Raw genomic sequence first — 19,229 nt, 5'->3', positions numbered from 1 at the left:
GTTTTACTCATGAAGATTTTTTGTACATAAACTATGAAATGTTTGGTCGGTATTTTTTTGTTTAATAAAATGAACTTATAAAACCTTGTTTGAATTGTTGTACAATGAAATATCAAATGTGCGCATCAGTCACCTCGCTTCACCAGTAATTTCTGTAATTTTTGAACACTTCTTCTTTTTCCTTTGAGAACTTCCATTCCCATGTTAGTTTTTTTCCCCCTTCTCTTGACCGTTTCCCAGCAACTCCATTCTTGGCAAAAAATTCACTGAATTTACTCAACTTCATATTTTACAAAAACCATTTTTGAATTTAAAATAATTCTTTTTTTACTCTAACAGAATGATAAATCCCAAGGAGAGATTCAAGTTATTGGTGGTGACAGACTAGAGAACTTGAAAGGAAAAGTAAGCTTTAATTTATTTTCAGTTGTTTTGTTTTTCTTTTTTTTTTTCGATTGAAAATGTTTTAGGGATTCACTCTCAAAATAGTAGTTTTTCTTTTTTAAATTGCTAACTTATGTACGACTTTTAAATTGCTAACTTATGTACGACTTTTAAATTGCTAACTTATGTACAACTTTTAAATTGCTAACTTATGTACGACTATTAAATTGCTAACTTATGTACGACTATTAAATTGCTAACTTATGTACGGCTATTAAATTGCTAACTTATGTACGGCTATTAAATTGCTAACTTATGTACGGCTATTAAATTGCTAACTTATGTACGGCTATTAAATTGCTAACTTATGTACGGCTATTAAATTGCTAACTTATGTACGGCTATTAAATTGCTAACTTATGTACGGCTATTAAATTGCTAACTTATGTACGGCTATTAAATTGCTAACTTATGTACGGCTATTAAATTGCTAACTTATGTACGGCTATTAAATTGCTAACTTATGTACGGCTATTAAATTGCTAACTTATGTACGACTATTAAATTGCTAACTTATGTGCGACTATTAAATTGCTAACTTATGTGCGACTATTAAATTGCTAACTTATGTACGACTATTAAATTGCTAACTTATGTACGACTATTAAATTGCTAACTTATGTACGACTATTAAATTGCTAACTTATGTGCGACTATTAAATTGCTTACTTATGTGCGACTATTAAATTGCTTACTTATGTGCGACTATTAAATTGCTAACTTATGTGCGACTATTAAATTGCTAACTTATGTGCGACTATTAAATTGCTAACTTATGTGCGACTATTAAATTGCTAACTTATGTGCGACTATTAAATTGCTAACTTATGTGCGACTATTAAATTGCTAACTTATGTGCGACTATTAAATTGCTAACTTATGTGCGACTATTAAATTGCTAACTTATGTGCGACTATTAAATTGCTAACTTATGTGCGACTATTAAATTGCTAACTTATGTGCGACTATTAAATTGCTAACTTATGTGCGACTATTAAATTGCTAACTTATGTGCGACTATTAAATTGCTAACTTATGTGCGACTATTAAATTGCTAACTTATGTGCGACTATTAAATTGCTAACTTATGTGCGACTATTAAATTGCTAACTTATGTGCGACTATTAAATTGCTAACTTATGTGCGACTATTAAATTGCTAACTTATGTGCGACTATTAAATTGCTAACTTATGTGCGACTATTAAATTGCTAACTTATGTGCGACTATTAAATTGCTAACTTATGTGCGACTATTAAATTGCTAACTTATGTGCGACTATTAAATTGCTAACTTATGTGCGACTATTAAATTGCTAACTTATGTGCGACTATTAAATTGCTAACTTATGTGCGACTATTAAATTGCTAACTTATGTGCGACTATTAAATTGCTAACTTATGTGCGACTATTAAATTGCTAACTTATGTGCGACTATTAAATTGCTAACTCATGTGCGACTATTAAATTGCTAACTCATGTGCGACTATTAAATTGCTAACTCATGTGCGACTATTAAATTGCTAACTCATGTGCGACTATTAAATTGCTAACTCATGTGCGACTATTAAATTGCTAACTCATGTGCGACTATTAAATTGCTAACTCATGTGCGACTATTAAATTGCTAACTCATGTGCGACTATTAAATTGCTAACTCATGTGCGACTATTAAATTGCTAACTCATGTGCGACTATTAAATTGCTAACTCATGTGCGACTATTAAATTGCTAACTCATGTGCGACTATTAAATTGCTAACTCATGTGCGACTATTAAATTGCTAACTCATGTGCGACTATTAAATTGCTAACTCATGTGCGACTATTAAATTGCTAACTTATGTACGACTTTTAACAAGTGTGACTAAAATATACTGTAATTCTTGTGTTCCTTGGAAAGAGTTTACAAACAGATAAAAATCCGATGAACTGCACGCACCAATTTTCACCACTCAGCAGTTCTTTTTCTGGATGAAAACTGATTAAAAAGTTTTCCACGTGTATGAATATCATATATACAAAATTTCAGCTCTGTAGATAAAAATATCATTGAGTATATAGGTTGAGAAGTGTCCTCGTGCACACACAGTCATAGATATGTAGATAATAAAGATCTGTTAGATCATTTACTCGTATTGATTGTTAAAATTTATATTTTAAAAGTTTATCTTCACAGCTACAAAGTAAAATTACTTTTAATTTAATGGGAATGAAATTTTAAGTTCAAATTGTAAAATATAGATTTTCATTTTAATTTGCGGTCTTTGTAATTTGGCTCGGATGGCTTCTCTTGATGTAATATCAAATAGGCTGGTGAGAGTTGATTAACTTTAGTGAAGAGTTCTTGCCATCATTGCTGCTATCTCTGAATCTTTTATTTTGATATTAACAGTAGTTAACCCCAGATAAAACACATTTTCTCACTCTGCTGGTGTTTATTTATCATCAAACACTTGTCTGACCCGACATGTCAACCTTATGTAACCTTCCATGACTGATGGTCATGTATTTTTCGCTTTGAATGTCTTGCATGGACACTAAATATTTTTCGTTTACATTTACTTGGATGACCATTTTCATCTTTTAAATGCATAAAATTGAACTAGAGAATTTTGAATAGAATCCTTATTTAATCCATAAAAGTAAGGTGTTCTTTTTCTATTAGCCATGACTTCGTATCAACTGTGCCAAACGGTAAACCTTCAACTGGCTGTCACTTAGAACTGATAGACGTTGTGGCACGAGTCAATGTGGACTTGTGACTTCTACCTGGTCACTGATAGAATGAGAACAATCTACTTTTTCTTTTCTTTTTTTATTTTACTTTGTTTAGTTTTAAGAGAACAAGGAACACACCTGGATCTAACAATTGATTTCATTACGATTTGAATTTATATCTGAGGGCTTTTTTTTAAGAAAAAATGTTGTTCCCTTTACGGCTGCTATCTGTATTTTGTGCTAACTGGGTCTTTCAGGGATTGTTTCCAAGCATTTCTTTAGATTTTTTTCATTAGGCCAGTTGCTCCTATCACAGCTGGTATATTGATTTCCTTGAGGGACCATGTCATTTTTAAATCATTTTTTAGATTCTGATATTTTATCTTTTCTTCTTCAACTCTATTAAGGACTAAATCATTTGGGATAGTGACATCGATAATGAGCGCAGTTCTTTCAGACTTGTTCCATATTACAATATCTGGCTTGATGGCCTTGTCTTTATGTATCTGCCCGCCTGTATGTCTTTGTCATAGAACATTGTCACTTTTCTGTTTGATGTTATTCGTGTTGGTTCATGTTCCAAGATGTTTGATGATTTATCAAGCTGCATTTCTCCACAGATCTTCCAATGGAGGTATCTACAGATTTTGTTGTGACTGACAGTGTAAAGGCGATCTGCCTATAAGGTTTAGCATCCAGACATTAGGTGGCTTGGGCTCTCGATCACTGAATCGTAGAACCTGCACTGGCCATTTGTAGACCAGCCATGTTTTTTAATCCATTTGTGAGTAATCCCTAATCTTGACTGGCTACAATCAGTCTTTCCTCATCAAATGGTAGTCTCCTTCTCTTGAGCCATTGAAGTGAGGCATATATACTATACTGGTTAAGTTCTAGAAACTTCCTTGCTCTCTTATTTTAGTTCCAACCTTGTTTTCTTGTTTCTATCTCCATTTCTGTGTACTTCTTTCTTCTCATTCTTGCAATCTAATTCTATGGATTAAAGAGTTACATTTAAAGTTCCATACAGATTCCAGGCTTCAACAAGGTTTAAACGTTGAGAATAACGTCCAAGAACAGTTGTTCAAACGATACAAATTTTTAATCTTTGTCTCACAAATCCAGATAAATTTTGTCATTTTTACAGTGTGTCCTCGTCGTGGAAGACATCATTGATACTGGCCGCACTATGATCAAATTGAAAGAGCTCCTGGCAAAACACGAACCAAAATGTGTTAAAGTTGCAAGGTGAGTTAAAAGATTTTTTTTTCTTTAATTTTTTAATTTTTTATTTTTTTTTGTCAAGTTGAAATGTTTTCCAAATTTCTTTGACTGTTATCTCTGAATCTTATGTATCTCTGTAAACCAAAACTATTAAACGAATTTTGTTTTGCATGCATTTTAGTCACTTTTTAGTACATGGTTTCTGAAAGAATTCACAAATTTTTATATTTTATCCACTCGGCTGTTTTCTTTTTGCTTAGTAATTTTAGTCTCGGAGTAGGAATCACTAACTGTTGCACAGGAATAACTTTTCTTTCAAAATATGGTGAAAGAAATCCGGTAGAACTTTAATTAGGGTCACTTTTTCATATTACACCATCTGTCAGCTAAATTCATATCAATTGCTAGACTTATCAGCAATTATGTATCTAATAAAAAAATGTCTCCAGAGTCATCTTTTCAGATTAAAATACACAAATATCCACAATTTTCTTTCTCAGGTGATGTTCTTAGAGTATACATAACAAAATGTCCTCTAAACTTAAAACATTACGCATTATTGTTACACATGACTTATGGTTTTTGGTTTACTTATTAAGAAAAGATCAGAAGGTAGAAATCGGTTACCATAGAAACGTACAAGGATTCAAGGCTGTCTGTTATAACATATGAGCGTTTTTATTTATACATTTGTATTGATTTTTTTTTATTGTATAGTAATTTAATTTGTATTATTATTCCTATCTGGAATTGGTTTGGCACTTCTGCATGTCAGTGACATATTAGCAACAGACGAGTTATTGACTTCTGTTTTTCGAAAGAGAACTCGCATCTAGCAGCCATTATATGAACCTCAATTATAAACCAGTGTTTACGATAACTCAAAAATATATGAAAATCGAAACATCGTATAAAAGATGTATCAAAATATAATTTTAATGTATTAATATAATTTCTTTTCAATGAGTGAAGTTGTATAAAAATGTATCAAAATATAATTTTAATGTATTAATATAATTTCTTTTCAATGAGTGAAGTTGTATAAAAATGTATCATAATATAATTTTAATGTATTAATATAATTTCTTTTCAATGAGTTAAGTTGTATAAAAATGTATCATAATATAATTTTAATGTATTAATATAATTTCTTTTCAATGAGTGAAGTTGTATAAAAATGTATCATAATATAATTTTAATGTATTAATATAATTTCTTTTCAATGAGTGAAGTTGTATAAAAATGTATCATAATATAATTTTAATGTATTAATATAATTTCTTTTCAATGAGTGAAGTTGTATAAAAATGTATCATAATATAATTTTAATGTATTAATATAATTTCTTTTCAATGAGTGAAGTTGTATAAAAATGTAGCAAAATATAATTTTAATGTATTAATATAATTTCTTTTCAATGAGTGAAGTTGTATAAAAATGTAGCAAAATATAATTTTAATGTATTAATATAATTTCTTTTCAATGAGTGAAGTTGTATAAAAATGTAGCAAAATATAATTTTAATGTATTAATATAATTTCTTTTCAATGAGTGAAGTTGTATAAAAATGTATCATAATATAATTTTAATGTATTAATATAATTTCTTTTCAATGAGTGAAGTTGTATAAAAATGTAGCAAAATATAATTTTAATGTATTAATATAATTTCTTTTCAATGAGTGAAGTTGTATAAAAATGTAGCAAAATATAATTTTAATGTATTAATATAATTTCTTTTCAATGAGTGAAGTTGTATAAAAATGTATCATAATATAATTTTAATGTATTAATATAATTTCTTTTCAATGAGTGAAGTTGTATAAAAATGTAGCAAAATATAATTTTAATGTATTAATATAATTTCTTTTCAATGAGTGAAGTTGTATAAAAATGTAGCAAAATATAATTTTAATGTATTAATATAATTTCTTTTCAATGAGTGAAGTTGTATAAAAATGTATCATAATATAATTTTAATGTATTAATATAATTTCTTTTCAATGAGTGAAGTTGTATAAAAATGTATCAAAATATAATTTTAATGTATTAATATAATTTCTTTTCAATGAGTGAAGTTGTATAAAAATGTATCAAAATATAATTTTAATGTATTAATATAATTTCTTTTCAATGAGTGAAGTTGTATAAAAATGTAGCAAAATATAATTTTAATGTATTAATATAATTTCTTTTCAATGAGTGAAGTTGTATAAAAATGTAGCAAAATATAATTTTAATGTATTAATATAATTTCTTTTCAATGAGTGAAGTTGTATAAAAATGTAGCAAAATATAATTTTAATGTATTAATATAATTTCTTTTCAATGAGTGAAGTTGTATAAAAATGTAGCAAAATATAATTTTAAAAACCTGAAACATTTGTAGAGGTTTAAGAATAATTTTTTTTTTGTACAGAAAGATTGTATAAAAATATATAAAAATATAATTTTAGTTTGCACACACCTTTAGAAAAGGAAGAGTTATCGACCCCTATTCTTTGGCTGACAAGTGACGTCTATCAACGGTTCTTGAAACTAAAATGCACACATTCGCCTTATGTCACCGACATGCAGAAGTGGCATTGGTTTTTATGCAAAATATTTCCTTATTAGCAGTCTCTAAATGTTTTGATAAATCTGATATTTTTTCTGGATAGTGCAATTTTTTTTTTTTTTTTTCTTTGACAGAAAACCAATGGCATGCAGCAAATATGAGTTTATTGACCTTTTTATAGAAAGTGTCCATTTTTATGTTAAATATAAAACTGACCCAAATGAGATGCATTAATAATTACTAATACATACTTAGAAAGTAATGTTGTGCTACATAGTTCAATACAAATAATAAAATCCCAATCTTTAATTTACTCTTTCAGTCCAGCATCTCTTAGCATACAGTATGCCCCCCCCCATTTCTTTCGAATGTTCCTTTTATTTACATAATGTTTCGCTGACTTTGTTCATTGAAGAATCACCAAACATCTAAATTACTAAGGGTTCTTGCTCACACTGTTACAACAATGATCATATGATAATGATATTTGAGAACAAGGCTACGTCAAAGAGAGGTCACACTCATATTTCTGCCACTATCTCATACCTGGGCATGCCCAGTAGTGACAGCTAGCGCATGCATGTATATGTACGTGTGGTAAACTTTATATGAACACTAAATCTTGCTACACTAATTAGTTTGTATTTCTGTATCATGCGCACATTATTCAGGGCTAGTGCCTTGACAATAACCCAAGTATTTCTCATTAGTGAAGCAAGATTTGATGTTCATATGATGAGGGGATGTTTTGTCACGATGTCTCCATTGCTTATGCCTAACTCAGATTGTTCACGACCCCACCAGTGAGCTCGACACTGATGGCCAGTCTTCTAGATTTTTTTCTCACAACGAGCTATGTTCATCTTCTGTTCAGTCTCCACTGAGATCTTCCAACCACTATGTTGTATCAGTTAAAACAATGTAATAAGTCCTTCTCCATCGTACAATGTATCAATACTCTATGGCTGACTGGGATAGCTTCTGTACATTTATATCAGATCTGTGTTCTGTTTTTAAAAGAGGATGTATTCTCTGTAGTGTCAAACCTGACGGAATGGTTAATTGTAGGTATAGACCGATTCATACCATCCAATAAATTCCAGCAAAAACCTAACAGCCAGCCATGGTTTTCTCCAGAATGTGCTGCTACCATTGCGTACAGAAATCACTTTTTCCATTGCTTCCAATGTAATAGATGTACTGAGACTAAAGTCGCTTTCAGGACTGCCAGCAACGGCTGTAAAAGAGAAATAAAGAATGTGACTGAGTTGTATGCTCAGTCCGTCAAGTCCAAAGTAGATGAGCAGCAGCTTGGTTCCCACCAGTTTTGGCAAATAACAGAATCCTGAACAGAAGTGTGTGCTCTATCCCAATTATCATCAATGGACCTGAAGTAATCTCGTCGGCATCAGACAAAGCCAAACTCTTTCCCAAGAACTTTGCAGCTAATTCTACCCTATGCAACCATGGTCACCAACTCCCAGTATTTCTTCCTGTATCAGAAAACCCTATGCGGCATACAAATATATGTTCATGATGTTGCCAATCTAATCAAAAACCTTGATTCCAGTAAAGCAACTGGGCCTATTCCTATCATAGTGCTCAAAAAGCTTCAATCAGAACTACCTCTCATACTTACAAAACTGTTTAAGCGTTGTCTTAAGGAGAATTGCTTCCCAACACCCTAGAAAATCTCATCAGTATGCCCTGTATTTAAGAATTCAGGTGATCGGTCATCTCCCTCTCAGTACGGGCCAGTAAGTCTCCTGTGCGTCATGAGTAAGTTGCTGGAAGTTGTGTTAAATAGAGAAGTAATCAACCACCTCAGCAAAAATAACCTTAGTGACATGCAATATGTTTTCCATTCTGCTAGATTTACAGTAAATGTGCTTAGTTATATCTCAAAGGATTAGCAAATCTCTCAAGGGAGGCTTCCTTTCTAGGGCAATTGCTCTTGACATGTCAAAGGCCTTTGATAGAGTATGGCATAAAGGTCTACTTCACAAGATCCCCAGCTAAGGTATAGCTGGAAATGTCTTCTCAATTATTAAATCATTTCTCTCTGATAGGTCTATCAGAGTAGTGGTTGAAAGGCAGAAATCAAAAGCTCACAGTATTAATGCTGGAGTCCCTCATGGGTCCATCCTGGGCCCAATTCTTTTTCTGATCTACATTAATAATCTTCCAAATCACATCCTTAGATAATTTGTAGATATTTATGCTGATGACACTATCTATGGCAGCACATTAAAGGCTGTAAATGACCAAGTTCTCTTTGATTCACTCTCCTCTGATCTTGAGCATGTGGTACAATGGGGAAAAGAGTGGCTGGTTACTTTTAATGCATCTAAAACCAAGCTTCTATCTTTACATCATCAATGCTTTGATCCCCATCTGGCATCAATTGAAATGAATGGCTCACGTCTTGGGAGGCTCCATGTTTTGATAAGCTTCTGGGCTTGACTTTTACTCCTGATCTTAAATGGAACACATACATCAAATCCGTTGCCAAGGTCGCCGGAAAAAACTGTGGGATCCTTCTATCAAGGATGGAGTATTGTTCCCATATCTGGGCAGGAGCTGCTAGAAAGACCTTATCCTGTCTTGACATAGTTCAAATTAGACTTTGTAGCCTCGTAGGGGATGCCCTTTTCTCTTTCCTGCAACTTCTTTCTCACAGAAAAGACATTGCAAGCATGTCTCTACTTTATTTTCATGGCACGTGCTCGTCCAATCTATGGTCCCTTCGCCAAACTTTCATGAGAAACCCTCATCTAGCTGAAAACTCTATCAATAATTTCCCCCAACCTAAATGTAGATTCCACAAACAAAGCTTCTTAGAACAGCACACCTGTGGAACTCTCTTCCGTTTGCCTGCTTTCCAGCTGACTAAAAGTTAGTCATCTTCAAGTTCAACATAAACAAATTCTTGATGAGCCGTTCCCTTTAAGTAATCCAATTTACCAAATTTTCACTACTAATGATTATTACGATTGTCCCATTGACTACTGTACACTCTTTAACCCACATCCTCGAGTGACCTCTGGCCTTGGTAAGTGATGACTCCTATGTAAAAAAATATATATATATATATATATATATATATATATATATATATATAATTTAAAAAGCTCTTGTATTGAGTACTTAAAAACATTGATTTTTAAACTCATTTTATTTTAATTTAATTTGCGTGTGTGTATATATATATATATATATATATATACATACACACACACAGCTCTGTGGATTGTGCCTTTGCTTAAATCTTGTTTTCGATCGAGCGATTCCATCTTTAAAAAAAAAGGATAACAGGTGAATTATATATATATATATATATATAAATTCACCTATCTAACAGATATTTGCTCTCTACTTATGGGCTGAGTTTTCTAGTAAGGAAAATAATGGTTTTCACTTCGCATAAAGTATAAAACTAATTGTCTCTAGGTAGTTTATAATGTAAACAAATATAAACAATTGTCCTTTTTCTTTCATAATAGAATTAGAGTAATTTAATTAGGAATTAGGGTCATGTCTCAAACTCCAGCTTGAATCATTTGCCATGTGTGGCTACCCAGAAGCACCTGTGAAACTTGTCTATGGGCGACACACATACGCAATGAATTGGAAAGTAAGCGGATAGACTAACAATACGGTTGAGTCCCTATTTACTTGACTCTCCATGATGACTGAAGAGACGCATGGTTGGTTTTCAATGAAGCTGGGGGATTCTGCTCATTGAAAGAATGGCAGTCTAGATTAGGACAAAAATTTTAATTGTCTCGGTTCATCAAAAGGCCAGGAAAATCAAATTAAGTTGTATGATGAGAATTTTAATATATTTTATCTTTATCAAAAAGGATAAAAACAATTACAAGGTGTCAGATGGGGTGAACGTGGTGGCCATTTTAATTGGTGTGAAAAATGAGAACATATCTTTCTGGTAAAATAGATTTTCACGGAAGTTGAGATTTTAAATGTATTGAAAAGATGACTTGCTAACCTTGTCAATGTGAGGAGGAGGGACACCTGAGACCTGACAAATGATCTCTCTACGTTGTGTGTGTAACATATTTGAGAACATATACAAGAATGGCTTTTGTAAACAGATAATGTGTTTTATACTATGAAACCTTTTTTTGGCATAAAAGTATATTGTAATTTTCTTCATTAACGTCTCATTAAGTTTTGTTATGCTAGGCTCAGATGACCTTGTTTATATTTTCAATGTCTTGCTGTTATGTGATTGCTTGTTAAAATCTGTCATTTTAATTTTTCTTGCTGATATGCACGATCTGAAATAAAATACATTAAACCAATGTGTTTCCATTATTTTATCAAACTATATATAATTTTCACTTGCTTGAACTGTATATATCGATCAATGTAATTTAATACAAATCTCATCTGTCTGACTTTGATAAAAATCAATGGGTGACTGATTGGATATTGAACTTTTTATTTCTTTCATTTTTTATCTTGATCTAAAATAATTTCCTTCTCTATTTTCATTTTCCAGTCTTTTGGTAAAACGTAATACTCATAGCACTGGATATCGACCTGATTGTAAGTAAGATTGTTCTTTTGTGCAAAATTCATTACATTCTAAATTTCTGGTCAAAGGATATAAATTTTACATGTTGGATTTAGAGAAATTCTTTTTTTTTTTTTTTTAAATTAAACCCAATCAACAGAGATAAAAATAAATTTGAATTCATGAACATATATAATATACGTAATTGTGTTTATCATTTAAGTGTGACATTAAATTTAATCCATCAGATATCATTTCAATTTCTTTGTAACCATTTTGTTATTTGCAAAAAAGAATTCATAACACTTAAAGCAATTTCAAAGCAATTAAATAGAAACTTGCTTGAAGTGGCTTGAACAATCTTAAATCCTTATGTATTAAAAATTGAATTCAATGTTACAGTAATAAAATTAGTTTAACAATTTGATTCAATTTAAAAGATAATGACTAAACAGTATTGTAATAATAAAACACTAACGGCACCTGTGTGGAAATTCCACAGTAGACTTTTTCATATTTAATATATTGATGTTGGCATTCTATGGATGTTCAGCGTAAATGGACATGCTCTGGTATTATTGTAGCTCTTTTGTTAAAACTGCAAAAGTATTTATCTAAGCTAGCAGGGATGTCAGGCATAGCCCGGTCATAAAATATGCTTAAATATATTTTAATTCGTGCAGATTTCACATATATTATTAATGGGTCAATTTTCCATCAATTCTTATATGAAGTTGTGATTTCAAAAATAAAAAAATATATATCCATATAACTTGGGTACATCGATTTGAATTGAAACCAAAACTTATGTATAATTCTTGGTAAAATTTATTTATGACAAGAAATGGAAGGTCATAACAATGAAATGACACTCTGAAGAAAAAATATGTAAGCGTGACACAAAATAACAAGCTATCGTATTAATATATAGATATTGAACTGCTCGAAATAATTCATACGCTTTCCACTACGACTATGCAATCCTACAGCTACGTACTTAAAAAAATAAAATAAAAAAAAATTTTAAGCTACATACTTAAAAAATTTTTTTTTTTAATTTTAAGCTACGTACTTAAAAAAAATAAAATAAAAATTTTAAGCTACGTACTTAAAAAAATAAAATAAAAAAAATTTAAAGCTACGTACTTAATAAAATAAAAAAAATTTTAAGCTACGTACTTAAAAAAAAAAATTTTTTAATTTTAAGCTACGGACTTAAAACAAATAAAATAAAAAAATTTTAAGCTACATACTTAAAAAAAATAAAATAAAAAAAAATTTAAGCTACGTACTTAAAAAATAAAATAAAATTTAAGCTACGTACTTAAAAAAAAAAATAAAAAAAAATTTTAAGCTACATACTTCAAAAAAAAAAAAAATTTTAAGCTACGTACTTAAAAAAATAAAATAAAAAATTTTTAAGCTACGTACTTAAAAAAAATAAAATAAAAAAAATTTTAAGCTACATACTTAAAAAAAAATAAAATAAAAAAATTTTAAGCTACATACTTAAAAAAATAAAATAAAAAAAATTTTAAGCTACATACTTAAAAAAATAAAAGAAAAAATTTTTAAGCTACATACTTAAAAAAAATAAAATAAAAAAATTTTAAGCTACATACTTAAAAAAATAAAATAAAAAAATTTTAAGCTACGTACTTAAAAAAATAAAATAAAAAAAATTTAAAGCTACGTACTTAAAAAAATAAAAATAAAATAGAGCTGTTAAGTCGGTGTCCCTCATAATGCTGATTTAAACAGGATTGAGAGAAAGAAGATAACAAAATACGAAGATATGTTCAGCATAAAAAGTATCAAAATCTTAGATCTTCATCGTTTCAATAATCATAGGAACTACGGAGCTCATAAAAAATTGCAACATTTACCTGGTGAATATATCCAGAGTATCAGGTGCAAGAAAAATCCACACCATTATGCTTAAAGGTACTGTTAGAATTCTAAAAAGAACTCTTTGTTTCGAGTGTTTGTAATAATGTCTGGCATCCAATAGGATGCTCCATCCCTAGCAGAAACAAAAAGATAAATTGAAAAATTTTTACTTATGAAAAAAGAACAAATGAGACAAAAAATTAGATATTTAGAGACTAATAAAAATTGTTAGACAACATTGATCTTTTTTAGTTGTTATAATTTTAAGCAATTTTAATGAGAGATGAGATATCAAATGAGTTGTGATGTATTTCTCTTTCTGTTAATGCTAAGCTATTGTCAGTCTCATTGAACATTTAACAACAGCAGAAATTTCTGTCTTTTCTCTATTATGTAAAAAATAATAAACAGATATTAGTACAGCTTTTGAACTAGCAAATGACAACTGTGTGTCTACAGCGATAGAATATTACTCTGCAAAAAAAAAAACCCTGAAAAATTCTTGCAAAAAAAGAAAAACAAGTTTCTATAGCTTGTGGAGTGGACAAAAACCACCAAGCTTATTTTTTTTATGAAAAAAGAAGGTATGAAGCCACTTTATGTAAGGTGCTAAAACAAAACAAAAATAATTAAAATTACCCAACTTTAAATGTTATATGGATAGATTTCAACCCAGAAAACAGCAATTCACCCTCCTTTGTCAGAAACATCACTCATGGAATGTGAGGACTAAAGGACAAAATAAGGGAAACAAGAGTGGCTTTCTACTCTCCATTTTTGCAAAAGTTTTTATTTTTGTCTGATTCAAAAGTTGTAGGAATACAAAAAATGCAAACGCGTTTGCCCAAGGACATTGTGCTCTTTGATGGTTTCTTTTATTTTACAAGACACACATATGATGGAAAACTTTGACTGCAGAAGTGGGAGGGGGTGTGTTCAAATTCAGTCCGCCTCGCATAATATTCTGCTACGTGTTGCATCATATTTTCTGTCCATATCCTTGCCGTGAATTTTTATAACTCATAAAACTTATATGACGAAGCCTTTGATATTTTTTTTATTGCTTTGTGACTTTTTGATTGTTCAATGACCTGATTTTTTGAAAATTTATTTGTGACAAATTTTTTGTTTATTGGCTAATTTGATGTGTATGTGTGTACGTTGTGTAATTTATGTGTCTGATAACGTAAAGTTACATAATTTAGATTAACTTTGCAAATTAGTTTTTATGATTGAAAATTTCATATTCTAGCACATAGCACTAATTCTAATCTTTGAATTCCTAATGGAATTTTCCACTTACTCATTACTCTAATTGTTTATAGAAAAGAAAATTCTGTTTGAAAGATTATTTTTACACACTGATATTCAATCTAACTACAGTGTTTTTTTGTAGGCATGAATTTGGTGCAATCTTGTTTGGTTTAAGTCTTGCTTTTGTTTTTTTGCTGAAAAAAAAAAAATTGTTATTTTTTATTTTTTTTTTTTTTTGAGGATGGGAGATTTTGTAATTTAAAAGCTTTTTTCTTTTCTTTTTTTTTTTTTCTTTAGTCACTGGATTTGAAATTCCTGATGAATTTGTGGTCGGTTATGCTCTTGATTATAATGAACACTTCAGAGATTTAAGTGTAAGTATTTTTATTTATCAAGTAGGAGGGATACTTGGTGTTGCTCAGGGTCATAGAACTAAATAGATGTTAAATAGTGTTAAGTTCCTCTCCCCATCCCCCAAAAAGGAAATTCTTTTCTTTTTTAATATGAGGAATGAAAAGTAAAACTTAGGAGACTTTCGGAGCGCTACTGAAAGTACCAAACAAAATTAAGAATGCCTCCAGAGCACTACTAAACTCTAAATTTCTCCTCTCACCATTTCTTTGTAGAAAAATGATAATAAGAAATGATAAATTAAATCTGAAGTTCAAATTTTTTAATTTTTGAAGAAAAAAAAAAAAAAAAAAAAAAAAAAAAAAACTGTTGACTTGTTTCCGGGGCTGTATTGATACACAATAATATTAAAAATTGTGTTGATACACAATAATATTAAAAATTGTGTTGATACACAATAATATTAAAAATTGTGTTGATACACAATAATATTAAAAATTGTGTTGATACACAATAATATTAAAAATTGTGTTGATACACAATAATATTAAAAATTGTATTGATACACAATAATATTAAAAATTGTGTTGATACACAATAATATTAAAAATTGTGTTGATACACAATAATATTAAAAATTGTGTTGATACACAATAATATTAAAAATTGTGTTGATACACAATAATATTAAAAATTGTATTGATGCACAATAATATTAAAAATTGTGTTGATACACAATAATATTAAAAATTGTCTAATTCTGCAATAACCCCCACCCAAAAGAATGAATTTTAAAAAATTTTAGATATTATTTTTCTAAGGTTATGCCTTTTTCATTTTTTTTTCTTTTTTTAGTTGGGCATACAAACATGACATTTAATCAAAATTAATTTCATTCAGTGTAAAACTAGCCTGGCTGCCCGACAATGCCCGGGTATTTGGAGGTGTGTGTCTTGAGCAAAAAAAAAAAAAAAGTGGTAGTAGGCACATGCACCATGATGGAAGAAAAGAATATGAAAAAGAAAGTGACATTTTTGCTGTTGCGTCCATCACCAAACCGAAAGTGGTGAAGGTTTAAATTAATCAATCGAAAAAAGGGCAGCATAACTTGAAAATATTTGCGAAAAAAGCAATCTCTCCTCGTAGAAAAGTTCCAAGTTGAGGGTGTAGGAATTAATGTTTTTTGTAAATTTTTCAATATTTGTCGTCAAAAGAATCGACCTTCAAAACAATACCGATCTCATGAAAATCCATTGCCTCTGTCAAAAGTTTTCGGCAGACATACATTTAAATAGGCAGGTGAGATTCATATTATAGGTGAAATCTGGGTAGCCTGAACCTACCATGTAACAGGGCGCTATTCTGTCAACAGTTCCATTCCAAGCAATTTACTTATACACTACTGCCTAATCCTAACCTGGCTATGTTATGATTGCAAGTTTAATATTACCATTAGAGTAAGGTTGGTATCGTGTAAATTTTGTTAGCTATTGCCAGTCTCTTCAAAACAAATGTACATAGCAACTATCTTTTCATGGAAAGAGGTATATAGTGCAGCAGCTATGTTGAGTGATGCTGTATTGAGGTGGGTACTGTACCCATACCCTGTCCTCCCTCACTCACCTTCAGCGTAATGCCAGGAGAATGATTAGATGGATATGCAGTCTCTTGTCAAATCAGACCCAACATATCGGCTCAGATATGCTATTGGCAAGGATAAATATACTATAAGAAATTTCTTTCCTACACACTCAATTTCCTCCCTGCAGAAGCAAATGAATTCCGCAAACAAAAGCCATACCTTTGAACTCAAAATTTATTCACAAAGAACAGCAATGAAAGTTCTTTGGTTCTGGTATAGTCCTTTTGCAAAACGGTGGCCCGATTTGCTACCATACGCATGGAGCCTTTAGTATGAATTGCTATTGTTGGAATGTTAGTTCGTTGTTCCTTTGGAAGGATCCATGGAGAACACGGTGGGAATGATGGCGCCTATAATCAGGCATAATGTGAGCCCCTTGGGTCTCGGGATGAAATAAGATCCAATAATTGCATAACATGACGAAGAGTTTCTTGAATGTCATCCTGGATCTGAACAGGTTCATCAAAATAAGTTGTCTCTGCTTGTAGAGATATGTCCTTCGTTCCCTGACTGTTAGGTGTCTATGAAGGAATTGTCTTGGCTCCCTAGTGAGGGAACCGCTGGTTTAAGTCTGTACCGTTCCGTGTTCTTTCTCAGACTGAAAAATAAACGCATGAATACAAAAAAAGCGCCAAGTCAAATCACCTGACACATTCAAATTTGAACCAATCACAGACCGACTACTAGAACTGTATGGCTGGCCTAAAAGAAAGATGGCGGTTGTATGTGGAATTTCTCACAATACTAAAGTTTGATAATCTGATCAGCCATCTGCGTTAGTTTTATGATGTTGAGAGAAACAACTCATTGATAAAAGAGTTGAAAAGCTGTAGGAAAGTTGGACGTCCTAAGAAACTTTGGTTGCAAACCGTCAACAAGAAGCTAGGAATTTGAACAGAATTGTTCCTGAAGACTGCCAAAGCTTGCAGTCTATCAGATCCTTGATGAAGGAGATAAGATGATAAATGTTTTGCATACAGCACCTGGTATTTCCAAATGGTTACTCGTTAAGTATTAACCAGGCCAGACTATGCTTAACTTTGGTGAACCAATGTGATTTAGTTGAAACATCTGCTACAACAAAAGAAATAAAAACATAGTCACCACATTTGAGTCTCATTTTCAAATCGATTTACCCATCATGTATTGTTTTTTGTTTTTTTTTCTCTCATGTTATGTAAGAAAGTAAGTTATGAAAAGACGAAGGTAGTAAAATCTCTTGGGTTTTGTTCTGAAACAAAGCAGACATATTTCTGAAGATCTCCTTCCCTTTCTCCTATGGGTGGGATGGAGGGGCAGACTGTAAAATAAAATTAGCAAAAAAAACATTAAAATGCAAAGCTAAGATATATATATACCAATTTGTATACAAAGAAAAACAATTTACAAACTTTTGGTCGATCTTATGCGATCATAGGGGCAAGAAATATGCACACATATTTTGACACATAAGAGTTTAAATGCCTGCGAGACATCATTTTTGAGTACAGGGTTTGTTAGGAGAGGCAGATACTTCACCCAACCAATATGATGACTCGTACACCTTTTAACATCAAGTAATGTTACCTCAAGTAACACTAAACTGGATACTCCACCAGAGCAGATCAATTCTCAATTGTCATGGAAATCTTGCCAAACCAAGAAAAGACAACAAGATAAACTATAACATTGATTATATGATCAGTTGGGGAGGAAGTTTAACAAGTCAATTTTTATTTGTTATTGCTGAATCATGTTATTGGCAATAACCTACTTAACTCCACCCCCCACCCCCCCAAAAAAAGAAAAATTACTTAATTCTGCCCAAACTTTTTTTTTTTTTTTTAATGACAATCTTGAAATAAAATCAACCAGAAGGATAAGTTATTTTAGATTAAAGAATATGATGGGAGTTGTCTACATTACGACAAAAATTTTATTTCTTTTTCTGTACAAACGAACAAATAAGTAACAACTGTATCCTGGTCAACGTCTGCTTGGCACAACTAGTTCAGGATTCACACAGTCGTAAAAGGGCCTTGAATTTTGAGCTTTTTCTTGAAACAGCCTTATTTCTATTATTACATTGTAAAAGCCTTTAATTTTAAGCTTTTTCTTGAAAAAGGCTTTGAACTTTGAGCTTTTTCTTTGAAAGGCCTTATTTTTATTATTACCTTAAAAAGGCCCTATTTCTATTAGCTTGAAATGGCCTTATTCTTATTACCTTGAAAAGGCTTTGACAATATGGGAAATGTCTTGAAAAGTTCTTGCAGTTCAGTAAAAATTGTGTCGAAATATTAAAAATATAAAATATAATTGAAATAAATACTATTATATTTTAAAAATGTTTATTAAAATAATATTTAAATACTTTTTAAAGTAAATACTTTTTTCTGAAATTGTATCATTATTTCCGGTCTTGTCAATACAAGAGTTATGTCCCTTTATCATAAAATTACTAGATATTATTATGGATGCAGCTGAGGTGAAATTCAAAATTGAATTAAGTACTATTAAAATATTTTTAAATATTAAAATATTAATTGAAATATGTATTTGGAGATGATTATGCCAGGAGGATAACTAACATCAACTAGGCAAAAAATAATCTTTTTTTTTTTTTTTTCAAAAGA

At 30.6% G+C, this 19,229-nt stretch overlaps 1 protein-coding gene across 2 annotated transcripts in view; it reads left to right on the top strand.

Moving 5' to 3' along the window:
- Positions 1–19,229, top strand: part of LOC145263661 (hypoxanthine-guanine phosphoribosyltransferase-like) — an 80,919-nt gene that overhangs the window by 59,474 nt on the left and 2,216 nt on the right. For both annotated transcript variants that reach the window (XM_080120533.1, XM_080120534.1), the window contains exons 4-7: positions 340–405; positions 4,311–4,411; positions 11,466–11,512; positions 14,922–14,998. In XM_080120533.1, coding sequence (XP_079976659.1) covers positions 340–405; positions 4,311–4,411; positions 11,466–11,512; positions 14,922–14,998 — 291 coding nt within the window. The remainder of the gene's footprint in view (positions 1–339; positions 406–4,310; positions 4,412–11,465; positions 11,513–14,921; positions 14,999–19,229) is intronic.

The sequence above is a fragment of the Euprymna scolopes genome, chromosome 39, assembly GCF_053919585.1.
Source record: "Euprymna scolopes isolate OS-2025 chromosome 39, ASM5391958v1, whole genome shotgun sequence".
In the NCBI taxonomy this organism is placed as follows: domain Eukaryota; kingdom Metazoa; phylum Mollusca; class Cephalopoda; order Sepiida; family Sepiolidae; genus Euprymna; species Euprymna scolopes.
The sequence above is the reverse complement of the archived record's forward strand: the minus strand, read 5'-3'. Positions and strand labels throughout refer to the sequence as shown.